General features: G+C 41.0%; 1 protein-coding gene across 1 annotated transcript; it reads left to right on the top strand.

Annotated features, from left to right (window-relative positions):
* The first annotated feature begins 2,814 nt into the window (after nt 1-2,814).
* Nucleotides 2,815-5,769, top strand: CalpC (calpain-C). The gene is made up of 8 exons (XM_065229459.1): nt 2,815-3,432; nt 3,495-3,762; nt 3,825-4,308; nt 4,367-4,727; nt 4,786-4,897; nt 4,962-5,152; nt 5,220-5,352; nt 5,435-5,769. Exons 1-8 carry the CDS (start codon nt 2,969-2,971, stop codon nt 5,459-5,461), a joined length of 2,040 nt encoding a protein of 679 aa, XP_065085531.1. The 5' UTR covers nt 2,815-2,968; the 3' UTR covers nt 5,462-5,769.
* Nucleotides 5,770-14,427: the final 8,658 nt, after the last annotated feature.

The raw sequence follows: 14,427 nt of genomic DNA, 5'->3' as shown, positions 1-14,427 counted from the left end.
AATTTCTCGTTGTAATGTGAACTCACTGAGAGAATAAAATGTTAATGATAATTAAACTTAAATTATTTAGCCATGTCTGTGGTTGTCATATGGAGTTCCAGTTCCAGAGAGTACGAAACTGACTAATGCATGATCAGTGCATCCTCAGGTTCGGTTGCCAAAGCAAGAATAATCACTGCTCTGCTATTTTACAATAATTTATAAGTTAAGAGAAAGGATCGTCTACGGGTTGATTTTTATTTGGCTGTGAAATTATGAACACAAATTGAGAGCTTGGTGACATTGATTAAATATTCCTATTTTTAGTTAGTAATGAATAGTGAGCCTAGTTGTGAGCAGTAGTTATTCATTATTATATAAGAATATGTATTTATAGCCCTAGGCCTATTCACATCCTTCGTAGGTAGTCGATCATATGTTCTGTAAAAATTGTATTAGTATCATGTTCTGTAGTACGTGCCATGAGTATGCTATTCTTGATATCTTCGAAAACTTACCCTGCTGCTCATTTTAAACTAACCTTAATTTACACTACGGTATAATAAAGCACATCACGTTGTAGCTTCTTAGGTTAAAATAACGAAGTTTTGATGACTGGAATATTTCTGAAAACCGACTGGAAAGTCAGGGAAAGTCAGTGAATTTTATTTTCGACTTTGAGTCGACACCCTGTAGCATATTTTGGACCAATTTTAGACCACCTTACCCTCGTAGAGTAGTTTTACTATATACCTAATTGGACAGTTTGTTTGAGACAATTTGACTATTTGGTATTATTTTTCAGTTTTCCTGAACAAACCACCTTTCCTGAACAAACCACCTTTCCTGAACAAATCACCTTTTTTTTAATAGCACAGCTAAAAACATGTTACGCCAACGACACCCTCATCGTCACCGCCGGACCTACGCCAGTACGTACAAGGATGAAAGGCCAAGCGGAAGTCTCCGCCGTCGCCAGGTGGACCCACTCAGTAGGCTTTGAATTATCAGCCTCTAAAAGCATCAGCCCTTCTCGACACAGAATTAGCGGACCACCGATCAAAATCGACAACCAGTCCATACCGCTGAAGAAGACAGTCCGAGTTCTGGGAGTTCTCGTTGACCGATTCCTCAACTTTGAACAGCATTTCAGTGCAGTCAAGAAAAATTGCCGCAGCCGAGTGAATCTCATCCGGACCATTTCCCGACAATAAAGATCGAACAACCGCAGCATCCGTTTTCACGTGGCGAGAGCATTATCGACAGTCGCCTTCTATACGGGTTGGAGATGACCTGCATCGCAACAGATAAGGTTTTAGCTACGTTAGCACCAGTGTACAACACCTACGTCCGAATTGTCTCTGGCCTGCTGCCATCCACGCCCGCTTACGCTGCATGCATCGACGCAGGCATCCTGCCTTTCTTCTTCCGTATAACCGCAACTATCGCAACCAAAGCCGCTGCTTTCATCTCGAAGGCATCTGGAAATCAAGGGATCTTCCTCCTCGACGAGGAGAATAGACTCCTCCGCACGGCTGCCAACGAAGATCTCTCCCAAGTGGCCAGAATCCACTGGCATGGAGGCAAATGCTGGCAAACACCATTACCGAAAATCGAATTAAGCCGGAGACAATTCCGTGGCCATGAAAAGGACTGTAGCTGAAATTATAGGAGAAAAATACCCTACGCACACTCACCGATACACGGACGGATTTCGCTTTCGGGCCGGGGTCGGTATCGGTCTAGCAGGAAACATCACACCAACCAGCTGCAGCTTACCACCGCAATGTTCTGTCTTCTCTGCTGAAGCTGCTGCCATCTTCATCGCTGCTACAACATCAACCGACCGATCCTGGTCCTCACGGATTCGCACAGCGTCATACAAGCCCTGACATCCGAGACCCCGACTCATCCCTGGGTACAGGCGACGATGAAGTCCGCGCCACTAAACACGGTATTCTGCTGGGTTCCGGGGCCCTGCGGAATACCAGGCAACTCTGAAGCTGAATTTCTGGCTGGGGCAGGACCATCTGCCCCTCGCTATACCAACGAAGTACCGTTACACGATGTCAAGCGCTGGATCGTGAGCATAATATGGGAAGCTTGGGGCACGGAGTGTATTTTGTATTTTAAAGTTTAGTCTTTTTAAATTCCTTTCAGCTGTTGGGACATCTGTGCCTGGTGGGGGCCCTCCCGGTTCCTCCGGTGTGGAGCTATGTCTTATTCAGATTTTAATGTTGTGTCTTTAATATGGTGTGTAAATGTACGATCGAGCCAGGAACCAATTTTAGGTTGAAGTAAACACTGTAAAAAACTACTCTGTTGGGGGTCCTCCTTCTGAGGCCCCACCTTTCATGGACGAGATCAACTAGCCTACGGCTAAAAATCTCAAAAATAAAGTTTAAAAAAAAGCTAAAAACATAAAATGATTTATAACTGCATAACAATGCTAACTCAAAATTGATAAAAATGCAACTGAGACTGACTTGCGACCACCGAAAAGGTCAATAACAATCATATCTTTATATCATTAATTTGGCGTTTATTGATACATTAAAATTACAAAATCAAACCCAATTATCATTACTATTAATTCCCTAACCATACGCTGATTTATATATTATGTTTCCATCCAAAACAACCACATAAGAAAATTAGGCCAAATTATTCAATTATCACTCACGCTGAAGAAGACGCTTTGTATCGGAAATAATAGCTCCAAACTGCAATTCTGCGATGGTCTATTATTTGTCTCTGTCGAAACGCACATAAAACCCATAATAAACCGTTACTGATTATTGTTTTCTTCCCCTCGGGTTTTTTACAGAAAAACAAAACGCACATACGGTGCCGCGCTCGTAGCCATCCCCACTGATTACATCTTCCTACACCTAACGAGATGAGATGATCGTGTGTGGCAACGGACAGTCTCCGCAGTCATTTCACAGTCCAGGAACGCAACGTAATTAACGGACGGCCATTCGGAACCATGACTTCCTCCTATGAAAGAATCAAGGCGGAATGCAAGCAGAAAAATGTCCTCTGGGAAGACGAAGACTTTCCGGCGACTCAGTCATCGGTATTTTATCATCAAACCCCGCCTTTCACATTCCAATGGAAACGACCTCACGAAATCACCCAGAATCCGGTGTTCGTCAACGACTCCACGGCGCAGTTCGATATTGTGCCGGGCAAAATGGGCGATCGATGGCTCGTTAGTTGTCTAGGTGTGCTCTATCTATCCAAAGGACTGTTCTATCGGGTTGTGCCAGCGGATCAGAACTTTGACAAGCCATACTATGGAATGTTTCGCTTCCGACTGTGGTGGTGTGGTGAGTGGTTGGAAGTTCTAGTCGACGATAGATTACCAACAATCAATGGGAAGCTGGCTTTTCTGCAAGCTCAGAACTCGAACTCGTTCTGGCCGGGTCTGCTGGAAAAAGCCTATGCCAAGTACATACGTTGAAAATCAGCATATGTTGATATCCTTAATTGAAAACGATAATGTATTGCAGATTACACGGGTCCTACGAAGCTTTAAAGTACGGTACACTGCTAGACGGTCTAGCGGATCTCACCGGAGGCATCACCGAATCGATATCGATCAAAACTGAGGGTAACATCTTGATTCGGCCCCCTCTACTTCACTCCCTACTAGATACTACTAGCATTGTGACATGTACGGTTAACAATGGGACTACAACGCAGATTCGGAATCAAACCGAAGCACTTCCCAACGGGATACACGTTGGAATTAACTATCGGTTATGTTCACTGGATAAGGTAGTTCCGATTCATATGTGTAGGTATATCATAGAGATGATAACTTATTTCCATGTTTCTAGGCTGAAACCAGCATGGGCGATACGGTTCAATTGGTACGACTTCGAAATCCCGTGGCTCAAACTCTCAATAAATCCGCCACGTTCAACGGAGATTGGTCGTCCTTTTCGAGCTCGTGGGAACGCGTAACCATGAACGAACGGAACCGTCTCATAGAACAACTGGACGTTGGCGAGTTCTGGATGTCGTTCTTCGATATGACACAAACATTCAGCCACCTGGAATGCGTACATCTGGACTCGGACACAGCGAGAGACGAACCTCAACTGGCGGATAAAAACCGACGCTGGCTGATGCGTCTCTACCAGGGTGCATGGAAGCGAGGCGTCACCGCAGGCGGTTGCCGTAATAATCCTGACTCGTTCCACATAAACCCGCAGCTACAGCTCTTCCTAAGCGAAAAAGAGGATGTGATAATCTCGGTCAACCAGCACAGCGTGTTGGAACCGAAAGTGATCGGATTTACCGTATACAACCTCAACAACGGTAAGGATCCGCTTTGATTATTAAAAAAAAACTTGTCCATAATCAACGTTTTTTTCAGTTCAAAACATCAACGGTTGTCTCTCGAAGAACTTCTTTAAGAAACATAAAAGTTTAGTCAATTCACAGTATACCAATTCACGCCAGATAAGTCACCGATGTTCGATAGATCCCGGACGCTACCTGATTATGGCTACCACGTTCGAACCCGCCGAAGAAGCATCGTTTAGCGTGCGTGTCTTGGGATCTACGATTCGGTTATCACTGCTGGAAACGCAGACCATGCTTCTGTTGGATCCATTTCCGCTTCTCAATTCGAACGCGAAAATATCAATGGACTCGGCTAATAATAATAACGTGGCTGCGGCAACCAGCACTGCTCAGTACGAACCAGTATTTATGCAGTTGGCAGACGATCAGAGGTTTGTTGGTTTCTATCAATTAGTCTTTTTACAAACTCTTCATATCACGTACTTTCAGGACACTGAATTGCTTCGATCTTCAAGAATTGCTAGAAGCTTGTCTTCCCAACGATTACATTCGAAGCTGTGCCAGTTTGGAAGTTTGCCGACAAGTCGTCTGTCTGATGGATGTAAGTTTTACTCTTGGCCAAGAACAGTGCACAAGAGTTACTACACACATCTATCATATTTCAGAAAACTAACCGAGGACGAATCAATTTCAACGATTTCAATAAATTCATGGTCAATTTGAAGACCTGGTGGGGCGTGTTCAAAATGCATACCAAGGAGAAGTCAGGAATTCTTCGAGCGGAACGATTCCGCGATGCTTTGTACGATGTTGGCTTCCAACTGAGTACCGATATTTTGTCCATTCTTATACTAAGGTGAATTGATTAGTATCAAATGTGACACATACGGGAACTGTTATAAAATAGAAAATCTATCTTTCAGATACATGAGGAGAGATGGTACACTGCGACTCTCGGACTTTATATCAGCCATTCTCCACCTTACGATGGCTTTTGAACTGTTCAAAGCTAAAGACACGAACCAAGATGGCGTAATCAGCATGGGCATGACTGAGGTTTGTGAATGTGTTCTATGAATAAAGCGATTAATATTAACATCTTCATCATATCTCTTCCTCTTTTACCATTTTTTTACAGTTTATAAAATCAGTCTTCATGTGTTAAGCAGCTAAACACCGCGTGTAGAAATACTCTATACATTAGAAACGATGAACCTCCAATGAACAGAATGCAGCAGTATTGCAGTTGACAACGCAGCAAACATCGAATACCGTTTTTAGCAGTAAGCCCTTATACATATTTGTGTAAAAAATCAAGTTTAATTTGTTTTAATCGAGACGAAATGAACAATTAGCTCAGTAAGTGTTCCCAGCTTGTGCAAACCGATTTAGAAACAAATTTGCTCATTAACATACGGATAGTTGTTATGTACACAATTGAAATGACAAAATAAAAAATATTTTTTTTTTCAATCACTGCCGTGTTGCGTTTGCAAAAAAATCGTTCAATTCGGTATTTTTTCAAAGATTTTGAACCTGAAAAGGGAAATTTTAATCTTTCGTTTTCGTTTTCAAGCACAGCGTCCTAGGGCCAGGTCTCCAGTGAAAAATCACTGTCCATACTGCACCAGGGTAGAGATATTGATTTGACATCACAGAATAATAACCACAGGGGTCAAATGAATCCTACTTTAAAATGCCGTTAGTAAGGACAGTTGTTGAATATAGGGGATAGTCAAAGTAACAGTGATAATAGTTAAAAGGTTGTAAAATAAAGAGGTAGAGATGGTTTATTTACTATACCTATCGACCCTGTTCCATGACCTACAGAATCTTGATTTAGACGCTATGTTTATTTTATTATTGTCCTTGTTATTCCCATTTTAACGATTGCTGAAAAGAAGAAAATGATGAAAATGCCAAATTGGCTCTCCATCTCTAACATATTACAAGATTTGCATTCAACAAAATAAGCTTGGCATTCACTATAGTGCATTTTATCGAATCGCTGGTTCTATCAATGATCACTGTTACTATCACTTAACAATTCGACAGTAAGCGTTCATAATGGCCTAATTGCAATGATTGATTCTCTTCGTCGATTTTTTTCTTTTGTTAATAACCCGCTTGCATTAACATTTCTTGGTGCGTTTGTTGTTGCTTTTGATAGCCAATACAACCTGTTACAGCACTGTATTGGGCAATTTCAGAAAATTTCTTCCCTTAGCTGCAGCAATTCAAATAGAAAATCGATGGAGAGAATCTATCATCGCAGTTAGGCATACATAAACTCACTGTCGAATTGCTCTGAATGATTGTACTGATATTGCATTTTCTCGTGGTAATGAAGTCATTTTTATCGAGCGTTTTCCCTAGGTGCGGAATGGGTATACCCTACCTGGTACATTACGAGCAGTTTTTTTTTTCTGAACATAACCTCAGCTGATATGGATTCTAGCATTTGGCCAACGGTTTAAAAACGTTGGGTAGGCCTGCCTTAAACGATCAAAAACAATGCGCACGTGAATTATATGCTCTTCTAGTTGATGTCATCGATAAAAACTACTACGAAGTCCAGGTCACCGAAGATTTTATTCGTAGACCATTGGAACGACTGGCTTGCACTGCACAAGCCAAATTACATTCGGGGGAACTAAACAACACGAACGATGTAATCACAGCTGTTTTGGGGATGTCAGTTGTTTCAACAGGGATCTGGTGATAAGCTCTTTCCAAACCTATGGTAGTGTATATGCTCTAGCCTTTAAGTGAATTGAGAAGATCGTGCACGTGACGTATCGAGGACAGTGATCCGGAACGGTGACCTTGTTCAGCAGTGGATAGTCTCCAACGAAGCTCCACTGTCCGTTCTATTATTGGGATGCAGTGGAGCGGGCTAGCCCAGCTGCTGCTAGACGATCTGCAGATACCCAGGTTCGACATCAGCGCGAATTTCTCCTTTGCTGCCTTAAACTAGTCCGGGAGCATTTTCCTCATTTTTTATGCAATCGGTGGGCCCTTTGTGGTGCGTGCCATAATGTTGACTAACCGCATGCATACACAGCAAAAAAAAAATGTAATATCGATCAACGTAATTCAAGCTGATGTATGAAATAATGATGTAATAGCAAAAAGCAGATACAATATTACAACAATGGATGTAATTTTGTTCGCAAAATCGATGTACATCGTACAATGTGATATTACACAACCGATGGATTGACCTGGTTGCATCAGTTTCGATGTAATATTCAACAACTTTTTTTGCTGTGTATGAGCTGAAATAAACTTCGAAGAATGTTTTTTTTTATATCTGAAACATTGGCAGCGTGAAGCACGAACGGAATTGGACCAACAATCAATACGAAACTAACGATTTTAAATTGGCTCACTACTTGACTAGCCTATTGGTCCCAAGCAAACGATTAACGTATCCGTATCCCATTCTAGTCGAAATTCTAGTACTATGCAATGTTTGTTTTGATTCGCTATGAAAGTTTGACAGATAAAATGAGGGGTTATTGGTTTTTACTATGTTTCGAGGGGTGAATCGATTAGCTTGGGACCGAAGAGAGTACCAGAGCTGAGCCAAAAAGTTGAGCACGTTATTTCGGGACCTTCTAGTCTTAGAGTTACCTCTATGATTGGACCGCACTGTTTTTCTTTTCTCGTCGCTGGTACTATCAACAATCAATACGAAACTAACGATTTTAAATTGGCTCACCACTTTAGTAGCCTATTGGTCCCAAGCAAACGATTAACGTACCCTATTCTAGTTGAAATTCTATTACTACACTATGTTTGTTTTGATTCGCTATGAAAGTTTGACAGATAACATCAGGGGTGTGTGGATTCATGCAGAACATGCAGGGGTGAGTGAAATAGCTTGGGACTGCTTGGGACCGTTGTTCTGGTACTGAGTGAGCCAAAAATAATAATGATTTTCTTCGGGACCTACTAGTCTTAGAGTTACCTCTATGGTACTATCATCACGTCGGAACCCGTATCGATTTGAAAGCAAAGCTCACTCGTTTTGCCAAAATTGAAAACTAACGATTTTAAATTGGCTCACTACTTGACTAACCTATTGGTCCCAAGCAAATCGATTAACGTACCCCATTCTAGTCGAAATTCTAGTACTACACTATGTTTGTTTTGATTCGCTATGAAAGTTTGACAGATGAAATGAGGGGTTTGTAGATTATGTTTCGAGGGGTGCATCGATTAGCTTGGGACCGAAGAGAGTACCAAAGCTGAGCCAAAAAGTTGAGCACGTTTCTTCGGGACCTTCTGGTCTTAGAGTTAGTCAAGTAGTGAGCCAATTTAAAATCGTTAGTTTCGTATTGATTGTTAGTTTTATAGTACGTTCAGACTACAGAGTTATAAAATGTTATAGCGCTATCTTGATGGTGGTTTCTGTGTTGCAATTAGTTGACAACCGTTATAACATGTTATAACTCTCCAGTCTGGACAGCGTTTAAGACTAGAAGGTTCTGAAATAACTTGCTCAACATTTTGGCTCAGCTCTGGTACTTTCTTCGGTGCCAAGCTAATCGATTCACCCCTCGAAACATAGGAAAAACCAATAACCCCTCATTTTATCTGTCAAACTTTCATAGCGAATCAATACAAACATTGCATAGTACTAGAATTTCGACTAGAATGGGGTACGTTAATCGTTTGCTTGGGACCAATAGGCTAGTCAAGTAGTGAGCCAATTTAAAATCGTTAGCTTCGTATTGATTGTTGTTATAACTCTCCAGTCTGGACAGCGTTTTACCAACAATCAATACGAAACTAACGATTTTAAATTACTTGACTAGCCTATTGGTCCCAAGCAAACGATTAAAGTAAAACGTGCAACCCCCCATACAACGCCTTATGTCTCTCTTTGAGTTTGAGGGTACTGTTGCTCCGTTGGAGTTAGCGCCTTAGAAGCACAAGCTATTATGCGGGGCTCGTTATCCATGTTATATTGAACAAGAACCGCATCGCCCAGAATTTTTCTATTGGGTGAAGTTCTGGCGAGTTTGGCGGATTTGCCTCCTTCGGCACAAAAACATCGTTGGCTTCGTACCACATCATCACCGGTTTCGCGTAATGGCACGATGCCAGATCCGGCCAAAACAGAGTGTCACTTTCGTGGGAACGGAGGAAGGACAGCAGGCGCTTCTGGAGGCATTCTTCTTTATATATTTGGTCGTTGAGGGTGCCGGTCGTTATGTACGGCTTGCTGAATTTGCGCACCCACAGATCGCCAGCCACACTAAGCACTTCATGGCAAATTTGTCAAACCTTCTTCTTCCGGAACATCCAGGCGGGACTTGCCGATGAAAAAGTCCAGGCCACGGATCTGCTTGGCATCCACTTTAATGTACGTCTCGTAGTCCATTATGATGCATTTCGGCTGCACCAAACTCGTGGTGCAGCTTCCTGGTGCGGGATTTGACCACCGTATTCTGTTTATCAGTTCGGTTAGGCGCCTTCCTTACCTTGAAGGCATGAAGTCCGACCAGCTTCATTGTCTGCTGGATGAACCAGACGGAAGAATTGACCTTCTTGGCCACGTCCCGAATCGAAAGGTTCGCATTGATTGCGCTTGAAGTAATTCCTCACCTTCCTTGCGTTCACGGGGTCGGTCGTCTTCGCTTTTCTTCCGCTGCCAGCTCGCCGCTGAACGGCGCCGGTGGTGTAGTGGTAAGCGTGATTACCTCTCACCCCAGCAGGCCTCGGTTCAATCCCAGTCGGCGCCACCGGGATGTTCCGAGGCATAACGTCTCTGATCACGCCTTCCTTCGGATGGGAAGTAAAGTCGTTGGTCCCCGGTTCATGAGTTGATGGGTCGATAGGTAGGGTCCAGGTGTGGGAGCTGCCTTCCTGGCACGTCGGTAGCATTGGTGCTCAGCACGGAAAACAAGATCGACGGAAAAAAACAAACCAAAGGAAAAAAAAAAGCTCGCCGCTGGGTCATCTGGGTCTTCTTGAACGATTTTACCACAAGGGACACGGTCGAATTGTCGATTCCAAACTTTTCGCGATCCACCCGTGGGACTGGCTTGAATTTTCCGAAGCACTTCTTGCTTGGAAGCCATCTCGATAACCACTTGACAAATTGTGACGAGATTTTGCACATGTAAACATTACACTCTAAACTAGTTTTACTCAAAATTTTATCAATTTTTACCCATACAATAAAAAGTTATACACAAAAGAAAGTGTTGCTTTTTTTTCGAGTACAATCTTTAATCACGAACTTTAAACGCCTTGTCCTGTAGGAAGATAAAGTCATTTTCTTCTCTTTCCGTCCAATAAAAATTTTCAACGTTTCCGAGCGCGAGCGCTGGTAGCTGTTCCGTGAAGTCAGCTCTTCGTTGGATAAACCGGTTTACGAACGTCACCAACCCGTAAAAAAAGACTCTTATACCCCGTACAGACTATGGCTTATATAATGTAATATAGGCTGTCTTGCAATGAGCACTCATACATAGGATTTCCAGTGACAACTAGATGTATGAGTGCTCATTGCAAGACAGCATATATTACATGATATAAACCATAGTATGTACGGGGTATTAGCAACAATCAATACGAAACTAACGACTTTAAATTGGCTCACCACTTTAGAAGCCTATTGGTCCCAAGCAAACGATTAACGTACCCTATTCTAGTTGAAATTCTATTACTACACTATGTTTGTTTTGATTCGCTATGAAAGTTTGACAGATAACATCAGGGGTGTGTGGATTCATGCAGAACATGCAGGGGTGAGTGAAATAGCTTGGGACTGCTTGGGACGGTTGTTCTGGTACTGAGTGAGCCAAAAATAATAATGATTTTCTTCGGGACCCAGCGGTCTTAGAGTTACCTCTATGGTATTAGGCTGTGAACCATTTGCCGAGTTAAGTTCGAAAGTTATTTTCTATGTTCGAAAATCCCCGTGCTGTCGATCGACCAGTTTTCGACCCACGGTTGTCAAAATTTAACTTCTTGTCTGTCAGAAATAACCATGCTTGAATAGCAGGGTCCATCGATAACTTTCCATCTGTCAAATTTTAACCAAAAGTTAAAAAAATTCGCCAAATGGTTCAGAGCCTTAACTTCCGCACAGGATGTTGGTGTATACGAAAGCTCTTGATGGTGCTCATCTTCTCATCAGTTTCACTCTATCCTTGAATTCCAGAATTCTTACAGAGCGGCTACCGAAGACACATTTAAATGTGTTCAATTTCACATTATGCTGCTGGAGTCTGCTGAACACTTCGGATAAGTTGTCATTGGCATCATGGTCTTCTATGCTGCGCCCATGGACGAGGATGTCCCTAATAAAAAAATTACCAAAAACGAACGATAACCCAAATAGTAGAACTACTCTACAAATGGTTTGGATGATACCCCGAACACGTGAATATTGCGTGTTTTAGGAATGAAATCCTGTTTAAGTGGTGAATAAAAAAATCAATTGATTTTCACGTAAATTTTACCCGACCAACAGATGATATTCGAGAAGGCATCACTTAAGTTACGTGTATTTTAATGTAACTTTCACATGATTTTATAGTGCCCCTCATCCCGGGTGGAACTGCTTCTATAGGGCCTCACGTTTTTTAAGGTGAACCGCTGTGGAAGCTTTATTTCTGATAAATCTCATTTTCACCTCGAAATTTCAAGAACACCAATATCAGCTCTCACTTATTTATTTATTTATTTATGACTAAACATCAACAGGCGTCATTGGCGCCAATGATGCAACCTAAACTAAACATGAAAAGTACTAAGGCTCTGAACCATTTGGTGGATTATTTTAACTTTTGGTTAAAATTTGACAGATGAAAAGTTATCGATTAACCCTGCTATCCGAGCATGGTTATTTCTGACAGACAAGAAGTTAAATTTTGACAACCGTGGCTCGAAAACCGGTCGATCGACAGCACGGGGATTTTCGAACATAGAAAATAACTTTCGAAATGTCACTTTTAACCACGAGTTAAATTTAACTCGGCAAATGGTTCACAGCCTAAAGCTAAACATAAGGCTGTGAACCATTTGCCGAGTTAAATTTAACTCGTGGTTAAAAGTGACATTTCCAAAGTTATTTTCTATGTTCGAAAATCCCCGTGCTGTCGATCGACCGGTTTTCAACCCACGGTTGTCAAAATTTAACTTCTTGTCTGTCAGAAATAACCATGCTCGGATAGCAGGGTTAATCGATAACTTTCCATCTGTCAAATTTTAACCAAAAGTTAAAATAATCCACCAAATGGTTCAGAGCCTAAATAAGTCAATAGTCATCTCGTAAAAAAAAGGAACATTGCTACACTGAACCAATAACAAACTTTAATTTTACCTGAAAATTCAGGTGACTTTTTAAAAACAAGATTCTAATAAAATTTACAAGCTACAAATTAAATTCAACGACATGTTAATGAAATATACTGGATTTACTGGTCGTCATGTGTCATGCTGGTGAAGGTTATGTGAAATTCAAGTAAATTTTCCGTGATCTCATGGCGTGAAAATGTTGTTCGGTAAGGATAGCAAAGGAGTTAAAACAAGCTGTCCCGAGCTTTGTTTAATCACGCGAAGGTTTACTTACCACGCCGAACGGTTTAAATGGTACGCCGTTGCCCTGCCGGGACGATTCTATCAAAAAACTGTTCAAGACGCTAAGACAGTTAATCTACTAAATTAAGAGACTGTTACAATAGCGTGGTTCAGATTTTGATAGAAAGAAAAGGAGTGACTTTAGCATCAGGTGTTTGGTCTTTGATTGTAGACTGAGGACTGAACTTCTCACTAAATTAGAGATTCTGGTCTCATCAGTAATCTTAGTTTAAAACCTGATGAAGGTAATGGCTGGAATGAATTCGGATCTTAACAGATCGACAGACGTTTTAAGACTTACGAAAACATTCGATTTATTAAGTACAAAATTTGCCTTATATAGGGGTTTGAGTCTAGAAAGATTTGTCTCCTGCTAAGATCTTCCTAACGTAATGTTGATTATAACGAAAGAGACAGAAAGTATTCCTAATCTAAACTTATCCATCGTTCTTCTTCAAGATCATGTGAGGCATTTCGGGACCAACGCAATCCTTCCAGAATAAATACGTCTAGGGTGCACTTGACTCCTAAACTAAGCAGAAGGGATGATAAACAGAACAGCTGTTTATATTTGACTTTGAACTTTTACTTCTTTGCATCGTCTTGGGTGATTCGAGAACGTTCTTCAATTATTGCTAATTTATCGCATTCACAACAAATGTTCTGTGCGTAACCTCGTAAGTTCAAGATGGTGACAGAAGAAAGTATTGGCATTCCCCATTGTTGGATGATTTAGGATTGCCAGACAGCCCAGTTTTTAACATTCATTGGAATCCAGAAAATAATCTTAAGTTTTATTAATCTAGAAATGAAAAAAAAAAAAAAAAGACGAATGCAGGATCAGATTATTTGGGCAACTCATAATTTCAAATTGCGAGCCACAAGATTTCTCCAGTAAACAGGGGATTTTTTAAAGCTTTCAGATTATCAGTTCCTGGCTAAAATAAATGGTGAGAATCAAATATTTACATTGAAAGAAAAAAATAGAACGAAGATCAATTTTCGCTTCCTATTCTCTTATACAGAAATCAGCGATCTTAAAGAAAATACCGACCTCCCAGAAACTGAAACCCTTTCCTAAAGTAAAAAATGTGAGTCTTTCTAGAAGCAGTTCCACAACAGGATGAGGAAAAAACAGGCATTAGATCTAGTGAAATCATGAAATAGGTGGTGCATCAATTAAAGACAAATTTTATTTTAATAAAACACTTTGAAAATAAATGTGTTACCAAAATAAATGGCTTCATACACTTCATGAAAAAATAAATCGAAATTTACAACAAATTCACTTAAAACTAACTATAAAACCCTGTGAAAATTACTTGAAAATTCGCGTAACTTTAAAGTGTTGCCAATTTGAATACCATCTGTTGATCCGGTAAAATTTACGTGAAAATCACATGATTTTTATGTGCATCATTTGAACGGAATGTCAATCCCAAAACACGTAATATTCACCTGAAAGGTAGGAAAATATCTACGTACCTTTTCAGGTAAATATTACGTGAATGTTATTTGCAGTGTAGACAA

The sequence above is a fragment of the Ochlerotatus camptorhynchus genome, unplaced genomic scaffold (assembly GCF_037179485.1).
Source record: "Ochlerotatus camptorhynchus isolate MF236.1 unplaced genomic scaffold, CSIRO-AGI_Acam_v1.1 ptg000025l, whole genome shotgun sequence".
Lineage (NCBI taxonomy): Eukaryota > Metazoa > Arthropoda > Insecta > Diptera > Culicidae > Ochlerotatus > Ochlerotatus camptorhynchus.
This window is presented reverse-complemented; position numbering and strand designations above follow the sequence as displayed.